The sequence below is a fragment of the Alexandromys fortis genome, unplaced genomic scaffold (genome assembly GCF_014885135.2).
Source record: "Alexandromys fortis isolate MF-2015 unplaced genomic scaffold, M_Fortis_MF-2015_v1.1 scaffold_97, whole genome shotgun sequence".
Classification (NCBI taxonomy): domain Eukaryota; kingdom Metazoa; phylum Chordata; class Mammalia; order Rodentia; family Cricetidae; genus Alexandromys; species Alexandromys fortis.
This window is the reverse complement of record NW_026067981.1, coordinates 1,183,431-1,204,464: the sequence shown is the minus strand read 5'-3', so window position 1 is coordinate 1,204,464 and position 21,034 is coordinate 1,183,431. Positions and strand designations below refer to the sequence as shown.

The 21,034-nt window shown below is 37.3% G+C and overlaps 1 protein-coding gene across 15 annotated transcripts in view; it reads left to right on the top strand.

Moving 5' to 3' along the window:
- Prrc2c (proline rich coiled-coil 2C) overlaps nt 1–21,034 on the top strand; it is a 71,993-nt gene that overhangs the window by 38,406 nt on the left and 12,553 nt on the right. For 14 of the 15 annotated variants that reach the window (XR_007594626.1, XM_050158289.1, XM_050158282.1 and 11 more), the window contains exons 16-25: nt 65–2,302; nt 4,468–4,676; nt 7,347–7,501; nt 8,093–8,921; nt 9,406–9,491; nt 12,420–12,608; nt 12,729–12,980; nt 14,046–14,138; nt 17,087–17,188; nt 20,436–20,637. Coding sequence is in view for 14 of the 15 variants with exons in the window: in XM_050158289.1 (XP_050014246.1) it covers nt 65–2,302; nt 4,468–4,676; nt 7,347–7,501; nt 8,093–8,921; nt 9,406–9,491; nt 12,420–12,608; nt 12,729–12,980; nt 14,046–14,138; nt 17,087–17,188; nt 20,436–20,637 (4,355 nt within the window). In the remaining variant the exon portion in view is untranslated. The remainder of the gene's footprint in view (nt 1–64; nt 2,303–4,467; nt 4,677–7,346; nt 7,502–8,092; nt 8,922–9,405; nt 9,492–12,419; nt 12,609–12,728; nt 12,981–14,045; nt 14,139–17,086; nt 17,189–20,435; nt 20,638–21,034) is intronic. The other variant, XM_050158283.1, reaches the window with a different exon arrangement.

Here is a 21,034-nt window from a genome sequence, read left to right as displayed (position 1 = left end):
ATATATACATACATGTGGGAAAGATTGTTTTGTTGGTTATATCTGTGAATTCTCATCATCACAGGCCTGAAACTGCTTTGGACCATGAGCAAATTACTGCTGCTTATTCTGTGGAACATAGTCATCTGGAGACTCATGCAAAAACAGATGTTGTTAGAGACTCGGCTGAAACAGAAGGACAAAAGTTTTTAAGCAGATCAGTAGAAGATGTAAGACCTCACCATGCTGATACAAATGATCAGTCTGCTTGTTTTGAAGTAGTTGATCAAAAGAGCTTACCTACTCCTCCAGAAGAAAGGATCTCGGCACTAGAAAGTCAACCTGCCCGCAAAAGAAGTGTTTCCCATGGGTCTAACCATGCTCAAAAGGCAGAGGAGCAAAGAAATGAGCCCTCTGTCAGCATTCCTAAGGCTACCAGCAGATGTATTGATTCTAAAGAAACTGTGGAAAAGCCAGAGGAGAAACCAAGAAAAGATGGTTTTCTGAGATCTTCTGAAGGACCAAAACCAGAGAAAATATACAAATCTAAATCAGAAACTCGTTGGGGTCCAAGACCAAGCTCCAACAGAAGAGAAGAAGGTAATGATAGGCCTGTGAGAAGGTCGGGTCCCATTAAAAAACCTGTGCTTAGAGATATGAAAGAGGAGCGGGAGCAGAGGAAGGAGAAAGAAGGTGAAAAGGTTGAAAAGGTCACTGAAAAAGTTGTTAAAACAGAAAAGAAAGATCTTCCTCTGCCCCCACCACCTCCAGCACCAACTCAGACACAGTCACTGGTTCAACCACCAGTTCAGCCAGAACCAGAGAAACTATCATCAACAGAAACTTCAGTTTTGGCTCAGAAGCCATCTCCAGATAATGAGAAGCCTTTGGAACCTGTGGCTAGTGTCCAGGTAGAGCCCGCAATTAAAACTGGAAACCAACAAAATGTTGGGCTGCCAACAGTCAAAGAAGAAAAGCAGCCTGAGAAAGTCATCAACAAAGACCTTGGGGCAGAACGACCTCGACCAGATTCTAGACCAACTGTTAAAAAAGAATCCCCTTTACCTTCTAGGACCTACTGGAAAGACGCTAGAGATAGAGACTGGTTTCCAGACCAAGGATATAGAGGCAGAGGCAGAGGAGAATATTACTCCAGAGGTCGAAGTTACAGAGGCTCTTATGGGGGTCGTGGCAGAGGAGGTAGAGGGCATACTCGTGATTATCCTCAGTATAGAGACAGTAAGCCAAGAGTGGAACATGGGCCTTCGGGACCTCTCAGACAACGAGAAGAAAGTGAAACACGAAGTGAGAGTTCCGATTTTGAGGTTGTTCCCAAAAGAAGGCGACAGAGAGGTTCAGAGACTGACACAGACAGTGAAGTTCATGAAAGTGCAAGTGACAAGGATAGTTTAAGCAAAGGCAAATTTCCCAAAAGAGAGGAACGGCCTGAAAACAAAAAACCTATTAAACCCCAGTCTTTTAAGCCTGAAAATCATGTCCGAATAGATAATAGGCCATTAGAAAAGCCTTATATAAGAGATGAAGATAAATCTAAACCGGGTTTCCTCCCTAAAGGGGAGCCTACAAGGCGAGGTAGAGGAGGAACGTTCAGACGAGGTGGAAGGGATCCTGGAGGCCGACCATCACGTCCTGCCACCTTAAGAAGACCTGCTTATCGAGACAATCAATGGAATCCAAGGCAAACAGAGCCTCCTAAACCTGAAGATGGAGAGCCACCAAGAAGACACGAGCAGTTTGTGCCTATACCTGCAGATAGACGGCCTCCAAAATTTGAGCGAAAATTTGACCCAGCTAGAGAGAGGCCGCGAAGGCAACGTCCTACCCGACCACCAAGGCAAGATAAGCCACCTCGATTTAGACGGCTAAGAGAGAGAGAGGCTGCTTCAAAAACAAGTGAGGTGTTGGTACCCACAAATGGCACAGTTAATAATGTCGTTCAAGAACCAGTAAATCCCCCTGGGGACATTTCTGGAAATAAGACACCAGATTTGTCTAATCAGAACTCTTCAGATCAGGCAAATGAAGAATGGGAAACGGCTTCTGAAAGTAGTGATTTTAATGAGAGGCGTGAGAGGGATGAAAAAAAAAATGCTGATGTGAGTTCACAAGCAGTTGTGAAAGCTGGAGAGAATGTTTTGCCTCCCAAAAGGGAAATAGCAAAGAGAAGTTTTTCTAGTCAGAGGCCTGGAGTTGATAGACAGAATCGCCGTGGCAACAATGGCCCACCCAAATCAGGAAGGAATTTCTCAGGTCCTAGGAATGAAAGAAGAAATGGCCCACCATCAAAAAGTGGAAAGAGAGGGTGAGTACTGTGTTTTAGATATAAAACTTGTACCTTTATGAAGGTAAAAAATAGAAAATGTTGGAAGTTGCACAAGGGGCTAATCTAGGTAGAGGAACAAGACATTGAACTCCCCAAGTACTATTCTCTATGCTTGAGAGAGTTAATCTTTATGTGCTAAGTCACATCTAATAAAAGGGAGATGCTTGTACAGCCAGAAAAGAACATATAGTATCTTCATTTGTGAGGTGCTCTTGATACTAATGAGTAGCTCTCTTTTCTTCATTTCTCAAGGTGTTTTTAAGACTTGAATATGTTACAGACATATATCCTGGCACTTTTGTGCTGTTTGCTCAAAAGTCCTGAGTTGTCACATTAATTATATTCCCTTCTGAGTAATTCAACCAGAGAGACCGAGAAAGCAAATCTCTGCCTATCCACCAGTGCTTGGGTGGCCAACATGGGTCCCATGGCATTTGGATATTTGTTTATTTTTAAAGAATTTTCAGGATCACAACTAAAGAATTTCAGGGGGATCACAATTTCAAAGTCATCCTTGACTAGACAGTCCAAAGACAATCCAGGAGATAAGAGACTTTTAAAAAAAAAAGCCAAGATTAAAGTATGCTAAGGTTGCCCTTTTAAATATTAAAATGTTGATTATAATGTTAATATTGGTTTCAGTATTAAGAAGCCGAATGATATAATGTGAAGAAAAACCAGAGTGAGATATTGTAGCATGTAGTACACAATAATCATTCCTTAGGCAAAATTCCCAGGTATTTGTGGTGGTGGAGAAATCAGTGGTTCAGAGCTCTTGCAGAGAACCTGAGTTTTATTCCCAGCACCTATATGGTAGCTGACAACCCCCTATAACTCAAGCTGGGTGACCCAACTCCCTCTTCTGGCCTCCTTGGGCAATTCACACGTGTACAGAAAAAAATGCAGGCAAAACACCTGTACACATAAGAATAATTTCAAAGTCATTGATTAGGAGTTCAGTACAATACTGCACTGATCTCAGTTCCTTAGTTGCATGTACTTAGTATTTCTAATTAAAATTCCGGAGTAATGGACCAGGTATATTTTCTGAGTACCTGCTCAGCTCAGTATAAATTTCACTTTAAATGTTCAAAATACCAGGATAACAATAACAAAAGCCAAAATAATTCTTTGACTAGAATGAATTACTAGAATTTCGAGTAATAATACTTATAATTTTGATCTGATTTTTTTTTAAATAGTTGTTTATTTATTTATTATGTATACAATATTCTATCTGTGTGTATCCCTGCAGGCCAGAAGAGGGCACCAGACCTCATTACAGATGGTTGTGAGCCACCATGTGGTTGCTGGGAATTGAACTCAGGACCTTTGGAAGAGCAGGCAATGCTCTTAACCACTGAGCCATCTCTCCAGCCCCCTTGATCTAATTTTTGAGCTGTGGATAGTTTTAAACTTTCAGAAATATCAGTGGATCATTGTAGTTGCAACAGAGTTTGGAAGGGCCCATTTTGAAGAAATAATTTTTTACGTGTTGAAAGTCATGTCAGACATTTAGTAATCATTTATCTTGAGCAGGTGTATAGATTGATATGAAGATTAATCCGTAAGTTTTTTAATGTTGTGTTTTTTCTTGGAATTTTTTAAAAATAAACTGAGAATTTTTCTGTTAGGGAGCAAAAACTAGGAATGTATTTGGCTTGTGAAGTGAGTTTTTAAGTTAAAGATGTTTTTACTATATTTATATCAGTATCTCAACTTGAAGATAGATAGATATATATACACATATACATACACACACACATATACCAAATACTATAGACATTTAGAATCCTATTTTAATATGCTGCCCATTTTAGGAGTGGATCTAATTGTGATATGATGACAGATTTTTTTTTTTCCTAGATCCATGTTGTAACTCATTTATAAAATGTTGGCAAATAAACACAATAACTTCCTGGAGCTAATTAGAATTCTAGAATTATTGGTGGAGAAATTCAAAGAGCTGGCCTGCTGTATTGGGGTCCTTAGTTTTAGTGAAGTTACACCTTCAGAGACTGCTGAGACTGACTGGGTCTTCTCAGTGCTAGTGTGTCTTGGGTATGATTCACAAACAACCAGGAAGAAAGAACACTGTTCTGTTGTTGAAGTTTGTGAAAATCCTCTCAAATTATTTTTTCTAGACCGTTTGATGAACAATCCTCAGGCACAACTGGTGTGGACCCTGCCAATGGTAACTCTGCACACCACCAGGAAGGAGCACCTAATGGTGCCGGACAGAAGAATTCCAAGGATGCTCCTGGGAAAAAGAGAGAAGACACCAAACCAGGTCCTAAGAAGACAAAAGAAAAAGTAGATGCTCTGTCACAGTTTGATCTCAACAATTACGCAAGTATGTTTCAGATTCTTTATTTATTTCTTGATAAATTTAAGCAGACACTATGAAAACTTAAGGAAAGAAAGTATTAGACATTTAAGTTAGATAAGAGCAGACTGAGAAATTCTAGCTTTCCTTAAACTAACACATTGAGTACAATTTTTGTTAATGATACTCCAGGAAGGATTCACTGTTCTTTTGGGGGGGGGGGGGTTATAATTGATCAAACCAGTAAAATTCCAAAACAGGCATGAGAAAACACAGAAAAACACTGAGTGAAGATTTGAATTAGAACTAAAATTGTTCTTAACATTTCTTTTTTAAAATGAAAAAAATAATAAATGAGTTGGGTCAACTCAGTTGTTAGTGTCCAGGAATTCAGGAAGAATCCACCAGGAAGACCATGTTTGAGCAAACAGAAAATTTATTGAAAAGGGCTATTTCAGAGAGGCGCGGCCTGTGTGGAGCCCTAAACATGTCCATAAGGCAGACAGAGCAAGCAATTTCAAGGAAAAAACTGCAAGGGGCAACGTTGCAACTTCAGCCAATCATAACAACATAGGGTAGTATAGTTAGGGACTTTTCCAGGGTGTCAGACCCCAGCCTATTAGCGAGCCTTTGGGGTTCTGCCCTGGCTTAGTACCAACCAATCAGAGGAGGGTGAAACTTTTATAGTTAGGCTGTTTCCTGGACATTTGGGGTTAGGCCATTTCCTAGATATCTGTGGTAAAATAATTTTTTAGGGGTAATCGTGTCTCTCCCTCTGTTGAAATTGCAGCCTAAGTACAAATGGAGTTTCTGTTGCTAAGTTGAACTCAAAATAGTAATTGATAACTTTAATAAAATTGGTTTCTAAGATAAAAGCAGAGGATAACATGATGGGAGACAATGTTACTGTAGGCAAATTGGGAAACTTACAATAGAACAAGTGTCAAATATTGTGGATAACAATCAAAATATTGGCCGGAGAAATTAGCATAAATTATCTCAAGCCATATGATTTTACTTGTAATAGTATATGGTTTGACATTCATTCATTCATATGAAAGCAAAGCTAAACAGTAAGTAAAATCAAGATTTCTTAATGAGGTAGTAATAATGGAAGGTTAGCGTAGGTAGTTAGTTATTCCTATATGAGGTGTGTGTGTTTTCTCGATTCTTTTTGTGTGTGGAGTTTTGTTGTATTTGTTTTTACTAAACTCTGATTTGTTTGGACTTGGGTCTCAGATATAATTTCTAGGCCAAGCCGGGCAGTGGTGGCGCACGCCTTTAATCCCAGCACTTGGGAGGCAGAGGCAGGTGGATCTCTATGAGTTCGAGACCAGCCTGGTCTACAAGAGCTAGTTCCAGGAAAGGCTCCACAACCACAGAGAAACCCTGTCTCGAAAAACAAAAAATCAGATTAATTAAATAAATAAATAAAATAATTTCTAGGCCAGTGGTTCTCAGTGTGATCCTTGACTGTTTGCCCTATTAGGAAATTGTATAGAAACTTGTCTAACAAACTTACTGAATATGAATTTGAAAGCTAGCATTTGTAATTCATATGGAAAAAATGATAAAGAAATAGATGATCTTGATCGCATGTATAGGAATTTTAACTTGGTATTTTAGAGCAGAGATTCTCAATGTGAGTCATTTTTTCACTCTGGGACGTTTGACAGTTTTAGTTGTCAGAACTGGGGTGAGTTATTGCTTACATCTAGTCAGACCATAGTAAGAAGTTATGAGATGTTGCCTCTCTCTCCTCTCAAAATACCTTGTACTTTCTTCATTCTTTTTGTGATGGTGTGAGGTGGACTAGTGAAGGTCTACTGTTAATTACAAGTTACACGGCAGAAGCATTGCAGTACCTCTAATTGTTCTAGGTTGGCTTGGTTGGCCTACACAATGTCACTTTGCCTCAAAATAACAATAAGTAATAGAATTGTGATGAGCACTCTTAATCAATCTGAAATAATGTGACACGTATAAACGCCAGTTTTAATATTTGTTAATTCATTTTTCCTTGGTCTGTACATAAAATTTTAAAACCTAAAAGTAATGTAAATTCTCTGTAAATTCCTATAGTACATTATAGCCTAAAGTCACATTTTTTTCTCACTTTGGAGCATTATTTAACAGATTTAGATTTGCTCTACTGTCTAAAGTGTAATAACTTCAGCCAGAATAATCATTAGTTAAAAATATATGGAATTATCAATTTCTAAATAAACTTATTTTATCCTTTAAGAGACAGAATTATTAATTCCCCCTTATTAGAACGGTGAGATGTATATGAAGTAAATTTACTACTCTTTAGAGCATTACATAGTTCTGAGGCTGAAAGACTAGAATACTTCTTATTTGCTTTTGTTTTTAAATGAATTAACTAGTGTTTGTGTTTTATACATTATAAGGAAGAAAAAGTTCTACTGAGAACAGTGTACTCAGCACTTGACAGGTTAGAAGCAGGATGGTCTGGAATTCAAGGCCAACTTCAGATGTACAAGTTTGAGACTATTGGGCTGTATGACACCTTGTTTTAAAAAAGAATGTAATTTTAGGACTTTGTTTTTTGATCTTCGGAGGTTTTTTCATTAATGTGAAATAATTTTGAAATTTGCTAGTTTTTATGGGCCATCTTATAGGGTAGGAATTAAGTTGTATTCAAAAATTCTTTGAAACTTTTTTTCATGCTTACAGGTGTTGTTATAATTGATGATCATCCTGAAGTAACTGTAATTGAAGACCCCCAGTCAAATTTGAATGATGATGGCTTTACTGAAGTGGTATCTAAAAAACAGCAAAAGCGTTTACAGGATGAGGAACGCCGGAAGAAAGAAGAACAAGTTGTACAGGTTTGAAGCTCACCATTTTGTTGCTAGTTTGTTTGTTGTTCCTCAGAGCATGTTATCAATGGTCAGGGTTTCTATCCATTCATAGTCATTTGTGTTTAACTAAAGAGTTGAGTGATTTTTATCTTCAGCTCTGGGAACTCTAAACCAAAATTTAGGTAATTTTAAAATGAATTAATTACTACAGCTTTTTTGCCTTAAAACAGACTTTCTTTTTCCAACAGTAAATCTTACGTGTTACTAATTTGTCCCATGGTAGGTTTTAAATTATCTTGGAAATTGAGTGAGCATGGTGCAGTGATCCAAAAATGACTTCTTGTCTTTTGCGGGGAGGTCAAATGAACTTCCAACTTGGTTGAGTATTTCTGATTTGGGGGTGGAGGGTAAGCCTGTATATAAAACTATATGTCTTGTTTCTCTTTATCATCTTGACTTCTTATAGTTTTAAATCTTATTAGTACCCTGACGGTGTCCAATTTTGGAAATTGAAATAAATAGCTAAGTTACAAGTAGGAAGTAGAAATTACATGCATGGTGCATTGTTTATTTAGGCATATTATTGACCAAAAAAAAATGGTTGTCATTTTTTTTAAGGTGTGGAACAAAAAAAATGTAAATGAAAAAGGAAGAAGTCAGACTTCTAAACTCCCTCCAAGGTTTGCCAAAAAACAAGCCACAGGGACTCAGCAAGCACAAGCTCCAGCCTCAGCTCCAGTTTCAGTCCCCTCCTCAGCTGCAGTTTTAACAGCCCCCGCACCTTCAGTTCCAGCCTCCACCCCAGCTGCGGTTCCAGTTCTGGCATCAGCCGCTACTCTAGTTGCAGCCTCCACCCCAGCTCCAGTTGTAACTTCAAGCCCGGCTCTGGCTCCGGCTCCAGCTCCAGCCTCAGCCACTGTTCCAGTGTCCACTTCATCCTCAGTCATAGCCTCTTCCTCACCCCAAGTCTCAGTTCCAGCTCCGACTCCTATCCTTGCCTCCGCATCAACTACAGCCTCCGTCCCCATTGCCTCAGCTTCAATTCCTATCCTTGCTTCAGCCCTAGCACCAGCTTCAGCGTCTTCTCCAACCCCAGTAGTCTCAGCCCCAGCTGTCTCAACACCAACTGCCCCGGCCTCAGCCCCAGCAACCTCAGTTCCACTTGCCCAAACCTCTTCAGCAACCACTGCCCCTGCCCCAGCCACGCCAGTACAGACTCAGATACAGACCCACAAACCAGTCCAGAGTCCACTTCCACCTCCAACACCATCTTCAAAACAGCCTCCACCCTCAATTAGATTACCTTCTGCTCAAACATCTAATGGCACAGACTATGTAGCCACAGGAAAATCCATCCAGACTCCACAGTCACATGGTTCTCTAACAGCTGAATTATGGGATAACAAAGTGACTGCTCCAGCTGTGCTGAATGACATCTCTAAAAAATGTAAGTAATGCAACAGAGAAGTATGGGGTAGGAAAATATATAGAAATAACCACATTTGTTTTTTATTTTATTTAAAAATTCAGTTAAAACTTTTTTCCTAGTAGGAAGCAGTAGGAGCAATTGTTTCTTAGTTCCTTTCTTGAAATGTTTATTTCTATAATAAGCATAGTTAACAACATACCTAGTTAGAACGACTATTTTCAGGCAACCATTATACATACCTAGTCAGTTAGCTCAGCCAATATGAAAGTCAGTATGCGTGCTCTTCAAAAAACTAAAATAGTATTCATTGCCATAGGATTCAGCTCTTCCATTCCTGGGCATATATCTGAAGGGACTTGAGTCAGTAGGGATACTCAAGCTTTAGTGTATTTATGATATAGAGAATTGTTTTATTGTTGAGCTACCATTGTAACTAAGGGTTGAGTGTATTAGACTTTAACATCTAAATTTTAATGGTCACATTTTTCTTACTTCCTTTTAGTGGGTCCTATTAGTCCACCACAGCCACCTTCAGTCAGTGCATGGAATAAACCCTTAACATCATTTGGATCGGCATCTTCACCAGAGGTGAGAATAGACTTACTGGCATTAATGGAGTTAGTTAGAAAGTTTTTGAACTAATTTCTCAAACTTCATTGTATCTCATGATAAACCTGGGGGGGGGGGGGGCATTGAAACAGATTAAACTCAGAATTTCTGATCTATTAGGTCTGGGTTGGGTTTTGAGTACATTTCTATTAAGTACCCAGGTGATATTAATGCTACTGGTCCTCTATATTTACAAGCTATTTGTCACCTTATCTAAAGGTTAGACATTTATTCTGATATCCAGAAAAGACATGTGGTACAGGACATAATATAGTCACTATACAGGACAGAAAAGTATGTGGTACAGGATAGAAAAGTATCTGGTTTAGGACATAATACAGTCACTATTTTCCAGGCTTTCATTATAGTCATATATATTATAACAATTTACAAGTTCTCTCATTTCTTACATATGTGTAGTATTGGTAAATAGTGTTTTTATCAGTGGTTATTCAGTGAGTGAATGTTTAGCAAGTACTTTTTTGATGTGCTAACCATTCTTCCTTCTGAGTTTACAAAACTAGCACTGAGATAGAACTGAAAGACGCTTGTTCTAGTGGGTCTTATTATAGTGTAAGGAGAAATCAGCAATAGTTCTGTTTAATGAAGAGAACGGACAAGGATTTTTCTCAAAGTATATGGAAGTAGTTGAAAGTGGCCAGGAGTTCCTACTTGTGTGACATTTGAATAAAGAGTTGGAGAAGAGGGATCTGGAGAGATGGGTCAGAGGTTAAGAGCACTGGCTGCTCTTCCAGAGGTCCTGAGTTCAATTCCCAGCAACAACATGGTGGCTCACAACCATCTGTAGTGAGATCTGATGCCCTCTTCTGGTGTGCAGGCATACATGCAGCCAGAATACTTTGTACATAATAAATAAATAAATCTTAAAAAAAGAGTTGGAGAAAATAGAGTAGGCTACTCAAATATCTGAGGAAAAGAAGTCAGTTACCAGTTCAGGGAATAGCAGTTATGAAAGCCATGAGTAAAAAACAAATCTGGTGTATTCAGAGTAGTCAGAGAAGTCCATATGCTGGAGTGAACGAAGAAAGAACAGAGTTCCAGAGGCTATGATGCTTTGGAAGATGTGGAGAACCATTTTAGGGTGTCATGGATGCAGAGGAGTAGCAGGGTATGACTAGATTGTTCTGTTAAGAACTGTTTGTGTGGGTGAAGAGGCAAGGGAGTTAAAAAAAAGTTGACAGTAGTCAAATGATAAGCCAGAGAAATGACACTGAGGGTCATTGAGCTAACATGGTAAAGGTAGAATGTTAGGAAAAGAACCATTAACTCCAGGCTATTAGTATGAACAGAAAGAAAGAAAAAGATGCACATCAGTTTAAAATGAGCAGCTACAAATGGGTCAGGATTAGTGGTGAGAATAAGTTCATAGAGCTATATCTAAGATGTTATTGCCTGAGCACAGGTGTTAAGAGTGCTTAACTGCTCTTGCATAAGACCCAAATTTGACTCCCAGCACCCACGTCAGGTGGATGGATCAAAGTTACCTGAAACTCTGGCATCCATGGACACTGGTACTCAGGTGTACATATCTGCCTACACACAGATCATTATACATGATATGAGTGGAAATGTCGATTTAGTTAACTCTTAAGTCTGTAAGTCCGAACTGAGTCTGATTTGAAGATTTTGTTTGGGAAGTCATTAACATATCAGTAGCTTTGAAAGGTAAAATGAATTAAGATAGAAAATAGAAAAAGAAATGAAAAATAAGAGACTTTCCAGCTCAGAGAAATGTGGGAAGTGTAGATGCCAAGTAATGAGGGAAGCATCTGAAAAGCCAGGAGAAAGAAGGGTTTAAAGAAGAGGAAGTTAATTAAATGTGTGAGATGCTACTGGTAGAACAAGTGGTACATGTGCTAAATTGAAGTTAAAATCATTGATATAGAGGCCACTGGTGACATTGGCATGAACATCTATTAGAATAAAATGTTTGTGTGGGTATGTGTGCTGCTGTGGGTACCCAGAGGCCAGAAATGTCCTCTACCATAGAGCTTTTATAGAAATTTTAGTGTTTACTAAAATAAAATTTTGTTCTAAATTGTCAATTTTGGCTAGGCTTAAAAGTGACTTTAGTGAAGAAAAGTCATTTGACATGCATAATATAATTATCCACACTAAGTTGTAATGTCAAAAAAATCGCTAATATGAAGTAGCAATTTATGAGTTTCTATAAATGCTTCATGCATCAAACCTCCTGCATGCTGCCTTCCATCAATCACTGTTCAACTGTTGTGTTCTGGCTTCGTTTGCCCATTGTGCTGTTAACTTTTTTACACTAACTGTTCCAATTTTTCTGAAACACTTTCTATTGGTAGTTTTCCTTTCTAGTATGTTTTGCTCAGGAATTTCCTCTACCATTCTTAAATGGCCATTCGTTTAATTTTGGCTTAGCTTTTCTTAATGTCCCCTATCCAATTTTTTGGTCCTTTATTTTATCAAGAGAATCTAAATGATACTGCCTAGCACAAAGAATGTGTCCTGTCCAGAAAATTAGCTTCTTAATTAGTGACTTGATTCCATGGGTGTGTATGCCATCTCACATTCACATAGTACTTTATTTTTATTTAAGGTTTCTCTCAAAGCAGACTTCCAAGAAATTGTTGGTACTGATAATTAATATCTTTCTTTTCCATTTATACCTTTGACATTTGTTGATTTTTGCATATGTTGTGCTAATTAAATAACTTGAAGCTTTTGTTGATTTTTCTCATGATCACAGATCTAGGACTTTGACCATTTAAACTGAAATCTTCTATTCTCAGTTAATATGTAGAAACTTAAACCAAGCTTCTATCTTGGTATTTATGTGGCACTGTATATGTATTTCAATCAGGTCTGAACTTCGTTTCTTATAATATACCAAATGTTAAAACATTATCTTATTAGGGAACAAGAAATGGTCAAGAGAATGGTGTTGAAATTGGAATTGACACAATTCAGTTTGGTGCTCCAGCTTCAAATGGGAATGAAAATGAGGTGGTTCCTGTGCTTTCAGAAAAACCAACCGACAAAGCTCCTGAACCTAAAGAACAGCGTCAGAAACAGCCACGTGCAGGGCCTATTAAAGCTCAGAAGGTGAGTATTATTGTAAGGAAGATATGATTCTGAAATGGACAAAGAAATTGTTTCAAAATTGAATTTAATTTTTAATAAATCTTTCATTATAATGTATTTTGTCATAACCATTGACTTTAGCTTCCAGATTTGAGTCTGGTAGAAAACAAGGAACATAAACCTGGTCCCATTGGAAAGGAACGATCATTAAAAAATAAAAAAGTGAAAGATGCCCAACAGGCTGAGCCAGAAGGACAAGAGAAACCCAGCCCAGCTGTGGTCAGAAACACAGACCCTGGAGCAGCAAAAGAAACCAAAGCAGTCTCAGAAATGTCTGCTGAAATAGGAGCAATGATCTCAGTGTCATCAGCAGAATATAGCACTGATGCAAAGGTATGCAATGGGAAAATCAATAATGTCCATTTTTATGCTGAGCATTGGGTTATGCTGCTTGTTCTATAGCATATTTTGTGGTATGCTTTTATATAAATATCTCTTGCAAAATGTTACATTTTAGTAGAAGTTTATTTTGTTGAATAGCTTAAATAGAAAATTATAAGATCAGAATTCTTTCCCTTGAGATTTTAACCATTTCAAAAATGTCTCTGTCTGGTATAGCTTTATCTTGCCTTATAATTCTAAATTTAACAGTGGAACACACTTGGAACAAATCACTGTTTCTGTGATTGAACACTAAAAATACTGACTTGCTTTTAGTTTCCACGTTGAATGAAAGATATATATCTTTTAAAATACAATCAGCTGTCTTATGTCTGTGAGTTCAGGATCCATGAACTCAAATCTGAATCAAAAATACTATTCCTAAAATATAGGGGGTAGTTGCTGTTGTTATTAGAGATTTTTGCTTGCTTGTTATTTTCTTGTTTTTGTTTTTTGTCTTTTTAAACTCTTTACATCTGATGGCAGAATATTACATGTTGTTCGTAATGTAGAGAATGGTAGTTTGCATAAATATACTATATGTAACATTTTATGTGAAAGACTTGACTATCCACATGTCTGCAGGCCCAGTATGTAACTAGATGTGCCTGTAAAGGCAAATTATGGGAAGTGACTGGAATCAGATACTTGAATTCATCTGGAGCATATATTGTTTGAAAAAAAAGGAAGGTGTGATATTTTTATGTTAATGTTTTGAGTTTTCTTTAATTGTCAGACTTGAGGTTATTCTTGATAATAAATAATTCACAGAAATATTTAATCCTGTTGATAGCTTCCTACTTGGTGTTGTGAAATATGTTTTAAGTATGTGCAAAAGTTTAACAGCAATTGAGATGTTGTCACTTGTTAGCCTACTGTTAGTGGATTGAAATTTTAGGGCATAAAGTTTTATGATCTCTTTCCTTCCAAAACAGCTTTTCTCTGTTCTATTAGATTGTCGAAAGGTGACCTATAAATCTGACTTTAAAAGAACTTCTTTTTGTCACTCCTCCACAGGAGTCTGTAACAGACTATACTACGCCTTCTTCTTCTCTGCCGAACACTGTGGCTACTAATAATGCAAAGATGGAGGATACTTTGGTTAATAATGTAAGTAACCAGTCAGAGATTTGACAGGTTTGCATAGAAAACTGGCTGTCATCTGATACTGTTCTTGTCTTGTATACGTTGTCATGGCCAACATTTGACTCATAACAGGGATGAGTTGATAGTAAGTTTGTGTTTGTGAACACTGTAGTAAATATACCTACTAAAATCAAAATTAGGCTCTCCCATCCCCCAAAAGTTAGCAGCTTTCTAAAGACTTGCACAAAGGCTTGATTGTTTTTTGTTTTTGTTTTTTTTTGGGGGGGGGGCTTTCTTTTATATACTACAGTTAATTTTATTTGGTTGGGTAAATTTTGTTCACAATGATACTTTTTTCTTTAATGATGCAATGAAGCCATACTCATTTAAGGTCTTTTTTTTTCCAAAGACTAAGCTTTGCCAGCATTCCTTTTGTGAAAATTGAGCTTTAATGTATACATATGTATTCCAAATTGGATATTTTAAGTCAGTACAGGTGAAAAATAGTCTAAATACATTAAGTAACTTGCTGTGGTCACATGCACAGCATGATTTTGGGCATTTAAAAGTTTCTTGGATGAGCCTTGCTTTTGAGAATAAATAAGGGAAAAATCCAGTCATCTGATCTCCCTTTTAAATATAAACTTCTATAGTAATCGAGCGCTATAACATTTAAATGTTGATTGTTCTTTCAAAAAAATACTTGTATAGCTACAATTGAAAATTTCTTCAAAAGGACTTTATCATTTTCAGTATAAAAATCTTGATTTTTGTCTTATATTTTTCCCTCATGCTGTCTATTCGTCCCTCTAGCATCAAGTGTGTGGAATTTTAGAAAGGTGAGCTACATTAGGGGTCAGTTAATTAAAGCTATAGTCAAATCAAAACACTTCCACTACATAACTGAGGAAAAGGAATAGAGTGGAATGAATTATACTTGATATTGAGCTTGATTAGCTTGTCCAGCTTTTAGAATTGTAAGATTGCTTCATTGCACCAAACCTGGGATCTACCACTCCCCTCTCCATCTTTATGAGAAGAATTTCCTTTATAATAGGAAACTTAGGAAAAAGAGCTGTTGGTTGGGTTGAGTGCTGGTTTCACTGCTAGGTTATCAGGCATTAACATTAAAACAAAGTTTATGCTTTAATTGTGCCAACTTTGCTCATTAAAAAAAAATTGTCAGATGTCACATTTTCAGATGGGCTGCAGTGCTATGCACCTTTAATCCTAGCACTCAGGAAACAGAGATAGGCGGATCTCTGAGTTTTGTGATTTTGAGTCCAGCCTGGTCTTCATAGTGAGTTTCAAGATAGCCAGAGCTATATACCAGGGAAACCCTCTCTCTCAAAAAAAAAAAAAAAAAAGGTCACCTTTTCAAGAAAGTGTATGATGCTCTTTGCTGGTTTATGATCTGAAGTATAATTGGGGAAATGTGAATTTTATAATTCTCTATATCTATCACATTTTGTCATTGAAAAATACATATATGAACACTTCAGTAGTTTCCATGTGCTCCTAAGGTCAATTAGCATGTGACTTTGTATCCTGACAGCTACTTTGGAGTAAGAAATCTAGTCTTGTGTATGCGTGAATAAGTCTACATTTGATTATTAGTTATATATCTAAGGCATTTATAAGAGTAAAACATAATTTGGGTTAGGGCTATTTAACATTCACTTTAGATGCCTTCAGTGTTGCTTCTGTGGGCCAAATGTGGTAGTGATTCTGTGCTAACTGTAACAGTTTTCCATGGAAAAAACCATACATCCTTTTGAGACGTGTTCTGTTGGAAGCTTCCATTTGAAATGTAGGGCTTTTTTTGTATTTACACATTTTAGCTTTATTTCTGTTGTGACTTTTATGTAGGCTTCTTTTTAGAAAATGTATGTTTATAAGTATATGTATACACTTGAGGGAGTTTATGTGCACCACTTGATTGCAGGAGTCCCCAGAGGCCGGGAAAAGATGGTGGGTAATCTAGAACTGTATTGTCGAGAGGCACCCGGAACTGAGTCTGGGTTCTCTGTAAATGCAGTAAGCATGCTGAGGCATCTCTCCAGCCCCAGTACAGGCTTTTCAAATAAATAGTTTAACTTGTGTAGTGGTTAGTATTATCTGTTATTAAAATTACTGTGAATTTTGAGTGTTCCACAGAGTTAAGTACAACTGATATTCTTATTGCTATAGTTTAGCTAGTTTCAAGATTTATTAAAGAATTCTTGTTAAGTAATGTTTTTGACAGATCTCCATTAGAGACAATCCATAGTAACTCAAAGTGATTTTTTTTTATATAATCTGAAACCACCCCAAGCCTTTTTTTTCCTGAATAGCTGAGTGAATCATCCAAAAACAAGCATAAAGCAGTACACATAGTAAAATAACAAGATCTAGGGACTATGAAGGGAAAAAGAAAATATGGATAGTGCATAATAACTAATGTTTCTTACAGCGTTTGCCACAATCCTTATACAGTAGAATGGTTTGGTATGTGAGGTAAGGGTGTGATCCTTACTTGGTTCCAGAAGTTGCTCTTGTTCTTGAATCTAATTTTAAGAGGTTGATTATATTGTAGGAAAGAGATTTTCTACCTTTGCATTGCTAGGTTAAATACTCAGGATAAGAACCTGTGGGTCCTCGTATATGCTGGGAAAGTCATACTTCTTAGAACTTGATTGCACAGTAATATTAACACCACCTGGGAATTTGTTTAAAATACAAAATTTTGCTTCTAGTATAAAGAGCACTACCTGAGTAGTATGTGCTTTATATTCAAAGCAGGTTCTTTTTTCCTGACAATTTGTACACACCTAAGGGAGAATTTTTTTCTTCAGAACTTTAAAATAGTTATTGGCCTCTGCAAGCATTATAACTTAAGTAATCAGATAAAGCATTTTTAGAGTACATTAGCACTGTGACTGATGGGGCTTTTGCAGCATACTTAGATTGTGATATGTTGACTGCCTTTTCAGGTGCCCCTGCCCAACACCCTACCCCTCCCTAAGAGGGAGACTATACAACAGAGCTCCAGCCTAACTTCAGTTCCTCCTACTACTTTCAGCCTCACCTTCAAGGTATGTACAGTGTCCATCTCCAAGGCTCCTTAATCATTGCTTGCAAGGGGCGCAAGTTCAGAATAATAGCACTGGCAAGGTCTATTGTGCTTGTGAATTTTTTCATTAAAATAAAATTACTGTTTGTGATTTGTACTTAAATACACAGTACTAACTATGCTAAGAATGCTTTTTTTCTTCCTTATAAATCATGAATAAACTGAATGCAGGAATGATTTATGAAAAGGCTATTAACAAAAGCATACTCGATAAGCAAAATTGTGAGGTTTTGATGGAAGTACTAAGGATTAAACCTGGGACCTCACATCCCAGCCATTTTCTTTCTTACTTATTTAAACACAGTCTCACTAAGTAGCCCAGCCTGGCTTTTAACGTTGCCCTCCATTTGCTTCAGTTTCTCAGTTAGTGAGGATTACATACAGGCTATCCTGTGCCACTAGTCTTAGCATTTGCCTGGTTTTTCTCACCCATTTTCATGAGACAATTACTTGAGGTTATTTTAGAACTCTGATTCACCTTGGGGTGGGTTAGTAGTTAGGTGGAGAAAATACGGAATTTTTTAAAATGTCTTTTATTGGTGTTCTTTTTGTTCCTAATCCTGACAAGTATGGTATTAGCCTCAATAGGCAGGTTTTCCTGATTGGATTATAGTGAATCTTTGACATTACACAGGAGGGGAAAAAGCTAAGTTGTTTTAGTCGTGTTACCAGTGTTCATTTCTAGACTCTCTGCTCAACCTTAGGATCACTTTGTGGGAGTGTCAATAAAACTGAGACTCTGACATAGATGCCTGTTTGTTCCCCATTCTCACTGCTTACTGCTACTTCTTGTTGGCTCTCGCTGCTGATTTTCCACTCAGAGGACTATATCTGGGTTTATTACCTTGTTCTATAATTCAGATAATTATGATTATAGTGATTAAATTTCATATAACAAATATAATGTCTTTATACTTATCTCTGAGTCAGTTAATTCTTTAGAATACTTATTGTGCTTTGCCTTGTATTCATTTTTAACATCCCACAGAGTTAAAATTAAATTGGTTTTACCTGTCATTTCTTTACTTTTTTTAAAAAAATATTTCTTGGAAAAATACTTGTAGTATGTAAAATAATTATACTTTTGGTAGCCTTGACTTTCCAAAGACAGTCACCTTTGACTTACCTTGCTGCGTAAGAGGTGAAAGTAAGCCAAATATCTGTGTGGAGTCTAACCCTTGCCATAGTATTTGCCTACAGCTGAAAAAACACACTATTCTCCCCAAATTCCTGCCATACCAAAATGTCAGGTTACTGTTAGGATGGTCAACAAACTTAAGTTCCTTACAAGATGTTTTGTTTTACAGTTATTTTTAACAGGTTTTAATGAAGATCACAAGTTGACATATCCTAGATATGTAGATTATTTTGTAAAAAATCTGAGTTAATAAAAAATTATGTCGTTAGACTTTTCTCTCATCGCATTATACACACATACACACACATCAGCAAAGCCAGTCTTCTGTCAGAAGCTAGACAGAAACCTCAGTCGTCCCTCAAGGGATGGAGGTGATGCCATAAACCTGACTGTGGGTTCCATCATTCAGAACAACTAATGAGAAATGCAACTAAAATACTATAGACATATTCCGAGTAGGAGCTCAAATATAGGCAGTGTGGGAGCAGAGAGGTCTCTGGAGGTGCCATTCTAGGATTTAGGAAGGATCTCAGAATTATAGGGTCAGGGGGCCAGGTTCCAGTACCATCCCCCCCTCCACAGCTTTTATTTTAGAATAAAGCACACTTGAATTGATTGTGAGAAATATGTGTGTCCTTAAACATAAAAGAGTTGTACAGTTTGAGTGTTTTATGATGACAGTCAGCATATGTGTCTTTTAAAGGTGATATGATAAAGTACATTAAAGGTACACCTTTAATCCCAGATCAGGCAGATCTCTGAGTTTGGGGCTAGCCTGGTCTATAGAGTGAGTTCCAGGGGGACAGCCAGGGAATCACAGAGGAACTGTCGGGGGCAGACAGGGGGCATTTAGAGATTGGCATTTTAAAGGTTAACATGTTAGTAGTATTAAAGATATTACTTAGGGAAACAACTTTCTACAAATCATCTTAGATATTATTGTGGGTTTGTTTTTTGTTTGTTTTTTCGGCCCAAAATTTCCTCTGGCTCATAGCCTTGTTGGAGGGAATCTTCCTCTGCTTTCCAGTTCAGAATTCACTAGATAACTAAAATTATTCAACATTTGAACAATGGCTGGTCTAAATTGATATTTGCTGTAAGAGAAATTGAAATAGATGCTGTATCTGAAATTTTAATATTAAAAAGCTTAGGAAATGGGTATGGTGGCATTTGTGTACAAAGATAAGAGTCTTCTTCCAGTACATAATGTGTACTGTGCTACAGTAAAACAGTGGAAACAAATCAGAAAAGGATATGCATTAGTGAGTGTTTTTATATTATTTCAATTATAGATATATTGTCTTTAACTGTTAACCAAATTAATACTGCCTTTTGTCTTTATATTTTTAAATGGAACTGGTAGAAAAACACAAGTTTCATATGTGGTATCACTGTTATCTGAAAGTTAGTGAACAATGCTGCTCAAACTTGAAGATGCAATTCTGTCTTTTAATAAATGATAGTATGAGTAAACCAGGGTCACAAATACAAATTACTACAGACAGTATACACTAGCCTAAAATTTTGTCCTATTACATTGCCATCTGTATTTCAGAAGTATTGGTTTTAAAAGGAATGGAGAGAGAAAGGGTGTTTCACAAGGCCCTTTCTGACTTCCATCCCATAGAGGAATCACATTCTTTCTATTATGTTAGTAGGGATATTTGTGTTTGGATAAATGCTTTAGCTATAGTTCGTTGTGCATTTCTTTTTTTTTTTTTGGATTTTTTGAGACAGGGTTTCTCTGTAGCTTTTTGGTTCCTGTCCTGGAACTAGCTCTTGTAGACCAGGCTGGCCTCGAACTCAGCCTCTGCCTCCCGAGTGCTGGGATTAAAGGCGTGCGCCACCACCACCCGGCTTCGTTGTGCATTTCTTAAAGCTTTCAAGAAATTCCGTTTTAAACTAATAATAGCCCTTAGGGTGAGAGAGCAAGTAAAAAGCTTAAGCTCTCTGACACTATTTGAAATCTGTATACTGGGATATAGAGGGTGTGGTCTTTTGGGTTTTCTTTGTTTTTTTTTTTTGTTGTTTGATTGTTTGTTTGCTTTAACAGAAGACTCTTTTATTGCAGATGGAGTCTGCGCGTAAGGCATGGGAGAATTCTCCAAATCTAAGGGAAAAGGGGTCTCCAGTCACTTCTACAGCACCTCCGATTGTGAGTGGAGTCAGCAGTAGTACCAGTGGACCAAGCACTGCTAATTACAACTCTTTTTCCAGTGCATCGATGCCTCAGATCCCTGTTGCTTCAGTCACTCCCACAGCATCATTATCAGGTAGAAGCTGTCATAGCTTTCCTTACATACCTATTTTGAGTGCCGCACGGAGGATTGAACATAGTTGTCTAGTGTACCCTAGACAAACACTATACTTCCCAACTTCACTCCCATTCCCTGAGCAGAAGGTCATTCTTTAGGAAAACTACTTTCCTCTTGCCTCTTATTTGTCTCTCAGAATTTTAATGTGACTAATTTTATTGATTGTTTATTAGAAAACATGTTGCTGTATCCTCCCTCATTGATTAAAAAAGAGTACCTAAATTTTTTTAAGTTCACCTTTTTGTTGTTATTTTTACTATATTCAAATAATTTAAAACCCAGTTGAGAAATATAAATTTCCATAGCTTTCCCCCAGTATATACCTGGTTTAATGGTGATAATGGAGTGAGCTACA